At 49.5% G+C, this 12,149-nt stretch overlaps 1 protein-coding gene across 1 annotated transcript in view; it reads left to right on the top strand.

Moving 5' to 3' along the window:
• The first annotated feature begins 9,089 nt into the window (after positions 1–9,089).
• The window catches only part of PDZD8 (PDZ domain containing 8), a 57,325-nt gene continuing 54,265 nt past the window's right edge, over positions 9,090–12,149 (top strand). Inside the window, exon 1 of the mRNA XM_004579785.3 lies at positions 9,090–10,215. Within this exon, the coding sequence (XP_004579842.2) occupies positions 9,347–10,215 (869 nt within the window). The 5' untranslated portion in view covers positions 9,090–9,346. The remainder of the gene's footprint in view (positions 10,216–12,149) is intronic.

The raw sequence follows: 12,149 nt of genomic DNA, 5'->3' as shown, positions 1-12,149 counted from the left end.
GGTCTTTGTTTCTGAAAGTTCTCCTGTCATGTGGTAGTTTAATTCAACAAATCCGTATGTTTTCCTCTTGTTAATCGAACTTTTATTAAAGGAATGTCAGTGTAAGATTTATGATGAGTAAGAAAATGTATTATACTTTTCTACCCCTGTAGCACCAGAGCCAGAATCTGTTGTAATATCACTTTCCTGGTTTTAACAGGACTAAATTCATCAGTATCTCCAAAATCCACTTCTGGAGTGGTGAGAAGAAATAGAAGGGTCAGGGCCCGGCGGCGTGGCCTAGTGGCTAAAGTCCTCGCCTTGAAAGCCCCGGGATCCCATATGGGCGCCGGTTCTGATCCCGGAAGCTCCACTTCCCATCCAGTTCCCTGCTTGTGGCCTGGGAAAGCAGTTGAGGACAGCCCAATGCTTTGGGACACTGCACCCGCGTGGGAGACCCGGAAGAGGTTCCTGGTTCCCGGCTTCGGATCGGCGCGCATTGGCCCGTTGCGGCTCACTTGGGGAGTGAATCATTGGACGGAAGATCTTCCTCTCTGTCTCTCCTCCTCTGTGTATATCTGGCTGTAATAAAAATGAATAAATCTTTAAAAAAAAAAAAGAAATAAAAGGGTCAGCAGAACCAGAAGAGAAAGCACTTGTTTGGCCATGTGAATGAGTCTGGATTATATCCTAAAGGAAAGGCCCTAAAAATCTGAGGCTTGAGGGTTAGGCACATCTTGTTCAAATCTCCACTTTCCCATGTATTCTCTTGGTGACCTTTGACTGCTTATTTATCTGCATTAGTATCTATTCCCTTAGATCAGTTTCCTCATATAATATGTTTCATCTCATAAAATAGAGATGCTAGTAGCTGCCCCAAAGGACAACCCTGAGAGGTTAAATGCTTCTGCCCTGCTTAGCACAATACTTCCCATTCATTACATTCTTGATATATGAGGGTCATTGTCGTTAACACGACTATGGGGAGCCACTGAAGGATTTTTATCAGTGGAGTAACATGATCAGATCTGCACTAGAAAAACAATATGGGAGGCAAGAGAGGCAGAGTGACAGAGTCAGAAAAAAAATGGAATAAAACCTTTTCAAAGAGACATGAAGAGGGTCTGAAATAAGGCACTAGTGGCAATAGATGACGCAGGACAAATCTAGGATATGGTAAGAAAACAGAATTAAAAGATGTGGACAGACATGGAAGGAATTCAAGGTTGTGCATCGACTGTGGTGAAATCATTACTGAAAACGCAGAGAAGGAGCCACCGTGGAAGGGATGGCTAAAGGGTAAAACAATTAGGATTCGATTTGACTGTATGCAACAGAAAGAACCACTGCTGTACTACGGAGGCTCCAAAAGATCATCAAGGATCCAGGCGTTGATCTTCCTTCTCTGCCATGCGTAGCATATGGCTTCCCATTACAAAGCTACTTCGAGATTCTAAAATAGTTACTGGAGCTCTATAAATCCTGACTACATTCCAGATGGCTACAGGAAGGAACAGCAAACAGTACCGCTGCCAGCTGAGTCAATTCTGTTCAAGAGATTTCCACGTGCTGCATGTTTCTTAGGATCACGGCCAGTCACGTGGCTGCTTCTAGTTGTAAGGCAGTGGAGAAACTTGTTATTAAGGAATGGGGCGAATCCACAACGGGCAGGCTGAGGTCTTTGCCGGAGGAGGGACTTTTGCTAATTTAGAGTCTGGAGAGAAGGCAGGGAAGAGGGAGAGATGGAGGAGTCTTCATTGCAGTCTTTGGGATGATGTCACCATCCAGGAAGGAACGCAAATTTTTAAAGAGAATCATGGAATAAATGCAGGTTTTATGACTGAGTGGAAGCCATAAAAATGAACCAAATAAAAAGGAAGAGAAGCATCTGAATAGGTGATTTCAGTCATATTGAATCACTTATGGGCACAAAACAATGGCAAGAGTTATACAGCTCAATCAATAACATTCCTGTTTCCTAACCAAGCTCTGAACGAATTAAAAGTGAGAACAGGCATTAAGTGGAGGCAGGCCAAAATGACAGCTTCATTACTGTTTCGAGGTACACTGGTAGGTGCAGCTTACCCAGGAATTAAACTTACAAAACACGCACACGCAGAAATGCACCCAGGAATTAAACTTACAAAACACACGCACACGCAGAGCTGAACAATCTATAGGCCCCCGGCAAGATCACGGCTCCTAGAAGCTAACTCGGTTAAGAGAAGGGTCCTGATCATTCTCCTTTTGTCACTGAAATACCTAAGGCTGGAGGACTGTACATTCTGCCATCAGAGGCCTGGAATCCTGAATGCCGTTGTGTTGTTCTTACTGGCAACAAAGCCAAATAGTCCCTGTGGAATCCGTTCTCTGTGGAACTCCTAAGGGAATGCTGCTATCTGATCTTTCCCAGAGCTGGTTCTGGTTGTTCAGGATTTGCTTCTAGAGTTGGAACTGGATTGCTCTTCCTCAGGCTGGAAGGCTTGCACAATGACCTCTCAGCACCCCCCGCCCCCACAAGCAGCTCTCACATTCTCATTTCTATACTTAAGGCTGGCCTGGCTTTCTCTGATTACACATACAGAAACAGACCCACACAGTGGCTGGGTCAGAAGGAGCTCCGATGTCAGCCACGTGACCAAAGCAGTGTCTTGGACTCTAATCCCTGTGCCAGAGCACTCCTTTAAAAAGTCCAGGAATAGTTATTGAGTCCTTTATTGACTGTTAGTGACAACTTCCTCTCACAAGACATTTTAACAACATTCACTGAATCTCAAACTAGAAGGAGTCAGATTAGCCAAAGGAAGAAAGAGAGAAGAATCAAAATGAAGGGCTCATACTTCCTCACTTCAGAACCTTCTACAAAGCTACAGGAATCTATATTGTGTGGTACCATCAGAAGGACAGACATACAAGTCAAAGCAAGAGAAGTGAAATCCTAGAAAAATTGCCACTTAGTAGTCAATTGATTTTAGATAAAAGAGACAAGACAATTTATGGGGAAAGAATAGTATCTGGAACAAACGGCGCCAGACAACTGGGCATCTGTATGCAAAGGAATGCAGTTGGAGCCTGCTCTCATATCACATACAGAAATGAATATAACATAGAGGAAAGATCTATATTCAAGAGCCAAACTGTATAGTTCTTAGAAGAAATCATAGGAGTATCTTTATAACTTTAAATCTTTTGTGGCATTAAGACACCAGCTCCTTATAAATGATACCAAAGTGCAAACAATTAAAGAAAAATTGATAAACATAATATCATCAAAATGAAAACTTGTGAGTCGAAATATACCATAGAGAAATGAAATCATAAAAAGGCACAAAATGGGAGAAAAGTTTGGAAATCATATATCTGATGATTGTGTCTAGAATACATAATGAACTCTTACAACTAAACAGACAAGCCACTTAAAAACCGGTGGGCCTGGTGCAGTAGCCTAGCAGCTAAAGTCCTTGCCTTGAAATCCTGAAAGTGCCAGGATCCATATGGGCGCCAGTTCTAATCCCAGCGGCATCACTTCCCAGGCAGCTCTTTGCTTGCGGTCTGGGAAAGCAGTCGAGGACAGCCCAAAGCCTTGAGACCCTGCACCTACATGGGAGACCTGGAAGAGGCTTCGGGCTCTTGGCTTCAGATTGGTGCAGTTCTGGCCATTATGGCTGCTTGGGAGTGAATCACTGAACAGAAGATTTTCCTCTCTGTCTCTCCTCTTCTCTGTATATGACTTTCTAATTTCAAAAAACTGGCTAACAATTTAAATAGATATTTCTCCAAAGAAGACAAATAAATGGCCAATACACAAAAAGATACTAAACAGGGGCCCGGCGGCGTGGCCTAGCGGCTAAAGTCCTCGTCTTGAACGCCCCAGGATCCCATATGGGCACCGGTTCTAATCCCGGAAGCTCCACTTCCCATCCAGCTCCCTGCTTGTGGCCTGGGAAAGCAGTCTAGGACGGCCCAATGCATTGGGACACTGCACCCGCGTGGGAGACCCGGAAGAGGTTCCAGGTTCCCGGCTTCGGATCGGCGCGCACCGGCCGTTGTGGCTCACTTGGGGAGTGAATCATCGGATGGAAGATCTTCCTCTCTGTCTCTCCTCCTCTGTGTATATCTGACTTTGGAATAAAAGTAAATCTTTAAAAAAAAAAAAGATACTAAACAGTTTGCTACAATGAGACACCACTTCACACCCACTGAGATGGCTACTCACAAGTGTTGGTGAGAATGTGGGGAAAACAGAATCTTTATAAAATGTTAGTGAGAATCTTTATAAATTGGTGCAGTAAGTTTGGGGAATAATTTTGCAATTCCTTCAAAAACGAAATAAGATTCCCTTCTTAGAGTTAAATTCAAGAGAAATACAGATGTTTGTCCACAGAAAAACTTGGATTCAAATGGTCACAGTAACCGTATTCATAATAGCCAAAATGTGGAAACAACCCAAATGTCCATCAACTGATGAGTGGAGAAACAATTTTACATTCACACGGTGTCATGGTGTTCAGTCATAAAAAGAAATGAAGTACTGATGCACATTACAGCATGGCTGAATCTTGAAAACAGAGTATCATGTGTAACATCAGGAGGGGTAAAGCAGGAACACAGCGAGCGGATCCAGGCACCTGGGCTGCCAAGGTTTTGCAGGGATGGGAGTGGGCAGTGACTACAATAACCTGTCCTCTTCAGGTGATGAAAACGCTGGGAAATTTTTTTGCTGTGACCCACTACCCTGAAAAGACACTAAAACTCTTTCAAAGGTACACTTTTTAAGTTAATGCAATTCTTCATATCTTGGGGTGTTTTTTGAGATAACATTTTAAATTTACATTATAATCAAAGACTTATCAGCTCCACTAAAGGGCCGTAGTGCAATGGGAAAATAGACAAGGACTATACATAATAACCAACTGAAAATACATTTACCTTCACTCATATAAGGTAAGTTTAAAACAGTCACAGAATCAGTAAGACTGTGGTAGCATGTATTCCTAACAATTTGCCTGACAAATACTAAAAAGAAATTTTGACAAAACATCACATTTGCAATAATACTGATATACACAGGCATTTCTTTCTGTGAACCACTTGAAATGGGTGCATGACATGTGAACTATATTTAAATAAAAGCGTTCTTTGTAAAAAGCAAAAAAAAGGTGTTCTGCTACCACTGCACAGCAGGGTGACTGTTCACAATGTTAATATGGGTTGGGGGTTATGTGCTTGAGAGGAAGAAAACAAACCCTGGAGGGGAGTAAGAGCCACAGCACAAATAGAACAATCATCCCAGCACAAAAAGATTTGGGGTTTGGTTTTATATTCTGTTTTTCAAAATTTTTTTTGAGGTGCATAATGACAAGGACAGAGATCATGTACTCGCATTTTCTTTCACTCTCCAACTGCAGGAATCAGCCAGGGATCAAAGCTGTGTCTCCCACATGGGTAGTAGGAAGGTAGCCATTAACCTACATATGTGAAACAGCCAGACGGGAGAAGATAAAAATTCCCACAGGAAGGAATGTAGCAGCCTTAGAAGCAGCCCAGCATTTTACACATCAAGGTCCTGCCAACACCCTGGTAACTTTGTGGGTTACTCCCAGCCTTTCTCCTTTGGAACACCTCAGGTCAATGTTCCCAGTCGAGGGCAGTGAAGGCTACCCAGTCAGTAACATGTTGGATAATAAAACCTTGGGAGGAATTCATAAATTTCACACCCAGGAAGCCTTTTGTCCAAGAATGCGTAGGGTCAAGAAGGAGAAACAAGAAATAAGGACTTCATACCCACATAAACCCCAGTCTGAACTGGGCACTGAGACTGGGCACACCCTTATTTCAACCCATCTGAGTTGCCTAGGGATAGGCATCATGGAATAGCATATTAAATCTTTGTCTTTGGCAATGTTAGCTCCTATGGATGCAAATTCAAGTCCCAGCTGCTCCATTTTTGACCCAGCTCCATGTTAATGGCATCAGAAAGCATTGGAGGGGAGATGACCCTAGTTCCTGGCCACTGCAACCATGTGGGAGACCCAGAAGAAGCTGCTGGCTCCTGACTTCAGATTGGGCCAGCTCCGGCTGTCCTGGCCGTTTGGGGAATGAACCAGCAGATGGAAGTTCTCCCTCTCTTTTTCTCTCTGTTGTAACCTTGCCTTTCAAATTCAAATAAATATATTTTTTTAAAGAATTGCCCATCTGCCATGTCAGGTGTACTGCCTCCTTAGACTTTGCTTACCACTGCAGATGGAAGTGTCTCACAGGAAAGCTGGCATCAGGAATAGCTGTTAGGAGCCAACTGGAGATCTCTTTCGCAGAATCTGAGGTTGAGCTAACAGGCCACAATAGGCATCAGAGACAGAAGATCCTCCAGATTTGGGTGTAGAGCTGGCATTTTCCAAAGCTGCCTGCGTGCTGAGACTATGAGGGGAGCGGACAGCAGGTGGCTTACAGAAGAAACTGGTACAGACTTGTAGAGAGACGCAGAGATCAGAGACTGGGAATGAGAGATGGAAGCAGCCCTCTCATTCTGAGGTTTTGGTGTCAGCCCCAGTTGAAGAGCTTGCTGCTGAGTTCTGAGATTTTCAGTTGGGCGGGCATGAGGCAGTTTGTGTTCCTCACACCTATTGTACCTGCCCCAGAACCAGAAGGCTCTGCTGCCAGAGGACCTTGAGTGTCCCTCTCTGGGAGCATTATCTCCTCTCAGCAAAGTCCTGTGGTGTATGTCTGCTTCCACCTAAGCCTGGCACCCCTGAAGCAGGCACTGTCCGACTCACTCAGTATTCCCAGAGCATGGCACATGCTGGATGCTCAAAGCGCAGCTATTGGTTAGAAATCTTAGCTTGGAAAATGGTTCGATGATCATTCATTTAGCATAAACTCTAAACTTCTCCATGCTTCTCTCATTTTGCTCCCTTGCATTATTTATATCATTTCTATCAAATTGGCTTTTATGCTACTTACATGCCTTGACTTTCTCATCCTATATGGTGGTCATGAGAAAGGAGTCAGAGCTTGGCAGCCTTAGAGACCTAGCCTTCTGTGCTGGTGGGCACAGGAGTCTTACCATTAGTCTGCCAGCATTCAGCTGCTCTTTGGAAACAGGCACTTATGCTGCTGGGCAGCTTAACTTCAACCGTGCAGCTTCATTATCTCCAATCTGAACATGTTTGCAAGATTTAAAACTTTGAACACGGAACTTTGAATTTCAGATTAGAAATGCTTCATCTTTAAAGTCTACACACACATTCCAAAGCAACAAACTCACACATACAAAGCATTAAACTTGAAGCACTCCTGATCCTAATCATTTCCTATAAGGAGTACTCTGCCTGTGTTTAAGGTGCATTGAAAGGTCAATAGGCAGGCTAAGTACAACTACCTCCTTCAGAAGCCTACCAACAGTCACAGATTTTCAGAGTTGCGGCCAGTTGTTCTCAAGTGCCTGGCACATAGTCAATTCTCTGTACTGCTAATTTTGTTCGAGAAATATTAGGCATTTTTAACCCAAGGCAGGTGAGGGGACACTAAATGACTGTGCATACTGGACAGTGAAGATTTGAGATCTCCAGGGTTATTCTGAGGATTAAGGAATAGGTGAGCAGAGGAGAAAGGAGAAAGGAACCTTAAAATTGACTGTCACGCTGACAACTCATCCTAAGAAAACCACACACTTTCCACGTGGGATATCACCACACTCCACCTCCAGCTTCTGTAAGATTTACGACTATGATGGCATTGAGTGTTATCAATAAGATTTCTGGTGGAAAGTGAGGAAAGACCTACATTTCTCATTTGGGTTGAAACAGCATAGAATGGAGAGTGCAGTCCAGAAGCCACAGGGGACCCCAGGAGCAAAAGACACCTGGAGCTCCCAGGAATCTCAGCGAAGCTCCTTGCAAACACCTGTCTTGTCTTCCCAGTAATGGAGCCCTTCTGGTCTCACAGCTGCTTCCAAAGTTCTGTGCGTGCCCCACGTGCAACAGAAACCTGCTTGTTGTTGCTATTTCAGAATCATCTAGAGCCAAGAGACTCTCTGGCTTGCAGATGGACAAGGGCTTGAGAAGAGTCCTGTCCTTGCGTCTCAAAGCCAGCCAGAGGGTGCAGGAATTACCTGACCTTCCAGGACCAGTGACTGGAAGGACACGGACACTTATGATGCAACAGCTAAGCAAAGGGTGTCAGTAACACCGTTGCCAGGCAACATAGTTTTGGCCAAAGCGCCAAGTTGTACAGTACTCCCTGAAGTTTTCCCAGGCCCCTCTCCACAGCTCTCCCTTCCAGTGCACTAGGGAACTACCAGGTCCCTGGGGACTGGGGACTGATCTCAGTATTGGAGCACAAAGCAGAGACCAAGAACTTGTAGGGCATCCAGGCTCTGCAACTGACACCTTCCTCTCCTCTCTCTGTTCGCAGCCTTAAGAAGGTCAGGGCTAAACACTTAACTGCCTCACGGAGGGAATGAGTGTGGCAATTCACGTAGGCGGACAGGGGCTTAACAAGCTTGACCGAGAGTCGTTAACGCACCTGCCAAACACTTGGCAAATTCTTCTCAGTCATGACTCCTCCAGGCCCTCCTCTAAACTTCCTGCAGAAGACGCACTCGGGTGGGAACGTCGCCGCGCCTCCCACGCCCTTTCCTCTCCGTCTCTCAGCCCCAGGGCCCGCTGGCAGGCTTGGTGGCCAGCCATGGCTGCCCTGTCCCGTCAGCTTGCCAAGTGTCCTCGCCCGCGCTGTCCCGGAGGAGACGCCGCCGCCAGCTCAGCTCTCAGGGGGCGCAAGCGGAAGTTCTCCACTGCGGGACGCGCCACTCTGCCTGCTGCAGAGGTAACGGGCACGGACCGGGGATGGCCAGCGCCTCGAGTGCACCGAATGTCCTGGGTCCACAGTGCCTCCCTGCCCGGTCACAAGTGAGGACCACCACGTGCAGCGCTCCGCCGGGGCAGGGAATGTGGGCGCGGGGGGCGGGGCTGCCAGGGCGCCCCCAGAGTACCCGTAGGACCCGCGTGCGCACGCCCGGACGCCGGCTGCCCGAGGACGCCGGCTGTCGGGAGCGAGCACGCTCGCGACGTCACGCGGCGTCCGTCCAATGAGCGGAGGCCTCCAGAGGCGCCGTCCCGCCCCCACCGCAGCCGCCGCCGCGGCCGTCGCCACACCGGCCGCCCCCGGAGCGTCTCTGAGGAGGCGCGGGCCGCTGCAGGCTCCGGCGCCGCACCGCGCCAGCCCGAGCCGCGGGACGAGGCCCAGGGAGCCGCTCAGCCCCGACCCCCCGCCCCCTCATGTCCTCAAGATGGAGGCGGCGTGAGGAAGGCGGCGGCGCTGCGGGAGCGGGGACCCCGGCGGCCCGGGCGGAGGCGGCGGCCGCGGCGGGATGGGGCTGCTGCTCATGATCCTGGTGTCGGCCGTGCTGGGCTCCTTCCTCACGCTGCTCACCCAGTTCCTGCTGCTGTACCGCCGACAGCCCGAGCCGCCTCCGGACGAGGCCGCCCGCGCGGGCGACGGCTTTCGCTACCTCAAGCCGGTGCCGGGCCTGCCCCTGAGGGAGTACCTCTATGGCGGCGGCGGCGGGGCTGAGGAGCCGGCCGGAGGGGCCCCCGAGGGCGGCGCGACCCCGGCCCCCGAGACCCCCGGGCCGCCGACGCGGGAGACGTGCTATTTCCTCAATGCCACCATCCTGTTCCTGTTCCGCGAGCTGCGGGACACCGCGCTGACCCGCCGATGGGTCACCAAGAAGATCAAGGTGGAGTTCGAGGAGCTGCTGCAGACCAAGACGGCAGGGCGCCTGCTGGAGGGGCTGAGCCTGCGGGACGTGTTCCTGGGCGACACGGTGCCCTTCATCAAGACCATCCGGCTGGTCCGGCCCGTGGTGGCCTCGGCCACGGGCGAGCCCGACGGCGCCGAGCCCGACGCGCTGCCCCCCAGCTGCCCCGAGGAGCTGGCCTTCGAGGCCGAGGTGGAGTACAACGGGGGCTTCCACCTGGCCATCGACGTGGACCTGGTCTTCGGCAAGTCCGCCTACCTCTTCGTCAAGCTGTCCCGCGTGGTGGGCAGGTTGCGCTTCGTCCTCACCCGCGTGCCCTTCACCCACTGGTTCTTCTCCTTCGTGGAAGACCCGCTCATCGACTTCGAGGTGCGCTCCCAGTTTGAAGGGCGGCCCATGCCCCAGCTGACCTCCATCATCGTCAACCAGCTCAAGAAGGTCATCAAGCGCAAGCACACGCTCCCCAACTACAAGATCAGGTGAGGCGGGGGGCCCCGGGCGGGACGCTGCTGGCCGCCCCCCTGCCCGAGTGGACGGAGAGCCGAGGCTCCCGCGAGGTCCCCGCCCGCGCCTGCTGCTACCTTGGACAGGGCACCCGAGGGCGCTCGCCTGGGGGGCCCCGGGGTGTCCTGGGGGGCCCTGGGGGCGGGGCCGCCCGGCACTCCTCACCCGCACCCCCTGGCTCGGGCCCTTGAGAAACTTCCTGCGTGCGGTCGCCGCCTTTTGCAGCCTCCTCGCAGCCCCGTGGACAGGTTGCGGGGCGCGGGGATGGACTGCGGGGACGGAGCCCGCGCTGCCCCGCGCTGCCCCGCCGCCTGCACCTGCTCGGGTCGGGCAGGTGAGGAGCACCACCTCCACACTGCCGTCCTCACCACTTGGCAGCGCCTTCCCTGGACCTGCGTGCTGCCCGGGAAGGGCGCGGACCCGCCCTGGGCGTCGGGGGAAGGAAGTTGGTGGGAGGAGCGGCTCATCCAGTTGCGGTGGGCAGGGGGTCTCCGTGCGGCGCTCCCTTTTCACAGCTCAGCCCCCTTGCTGTCCCCTCCTCGGGTTTGAGCCTCTGGATCTGGCCGTTTGCTGGAGAACTCTGTCCATCTTGTGTTTGCCTGCTGGCTTCATGCCCTTGAGTGAAGGTGCATATTTCTAGACCGCTAATTTTCCGCCAAAGTCGCAAGTATCCGTGAGTCAGACAATCGAAGAAATACTGCGTTTGAAACGGCTGTTGACTAGGGTGTGTGCAGGGAGATGAGCCTTACTAATGATGCTTTGCTTACGCTGGTGACAGAATGACAGCTGTTGGGTGGCAAGAGAAATTTACATTATAAATGGAAATATGTCCAGAGTTTTGAGAGGAATGCGAACTGTTTTTTCACCGAGTTTCCGGTTCTGTGACGTACAACATACTTTATGAAACCTACCTTTAGGCCCTGAAATATGTGACTAAATAATAAATGAGGTCTAATGTTTAGGCAAGGAGATGTTTATTTATTGCAATGTGTTGCTAAGAAAGTCATGAGAAAAAGTTGTTATAGATTTTGGTCTTTGATCAAAACTTCAGTTTGGATGTTTTCTGAGTAGTTTTCAGGTGACAAGATTTTGTTAGGTTATTATTTTGGGTTTCCTTATAGACTGGTTAGTCACAGGTTGCATGTAATTTTGAGATTTTTAAAAAACATATACTTGGAATTTGGCTAAGTATAAAACAAGTTCTGACTAAGTTATGGAGCCATTGAGAAGTTCATTGCTTTGAAGGGACCTTATCTTTTTTTTTTATTTCATTTCATTTTTTTTTTCAAAGATTTATTTATTATTGGAAAGCCGGATATACGTAGAGGAGGAGAGACAGAGAGGAAGATCCTCCATCCGATGATTCACTCCCCCAGCGGCCGCAACGGCTGGAGCTGCACCGATCCGAAGCAAGGAGCCAGGAACCTCTTCCAGGTCTCCCACACGGGTGCAGGGTCCCAAAGCTTTGGGCCATCCTCGACTGCCTTCCCAGGCCGCAAGCAGGGAGCTGGATGGGAAGTGGAGCTTCCGGGATTAGAACCGGCACCCATATGGGATCCTGGGGCGTTCAAGGCGAGGACTTTAGCCGCTAAGCCACGCCGCCGGGCCCCTTAATTTCATTTCATTTTATGACATCGTTTCTTAGGCTCTGGGATTCCCCCAGACCCTCCCCCTACCCTCCCCCCTTGGTGGATTACTCCACCTTATTGCAGTATTTCAGTTCAAATCCAGTTCTGATTCTTTCATCGCAAGCATGTACCATGCATAGAGTCCAGCATCTTATTGTCCAGATAAATTCAACAGTTTCTTGGGGAGACCATCTCTGGTCTGAAAGCAGAACTGGCGGAATATCATCCCGTCCAATGAAAAGCCACAACATATCATCAACAACAATTTACAACATTATAAA

This window comes from Ochotona princeps, chromosome 13 (genome assembly GCF_030435755.1).
Source record: "Ochotona princeps isolate mOchPri1 chromosome 13, mOchPri1.hap1, whole genome shotgun sequence".
Classification (NCBI taxonomy): domain Eukaryota; kingdom Metazoa; phylum Chordata; class Mammalia; order Lagomorpha; family Ochotonidae; genus Ochotona; species Ochotona princeps.
Note: the sequence above shows the minus strand (reverse complement) of the source record. Positions and strands in the feature narration are given on the sequence as shown.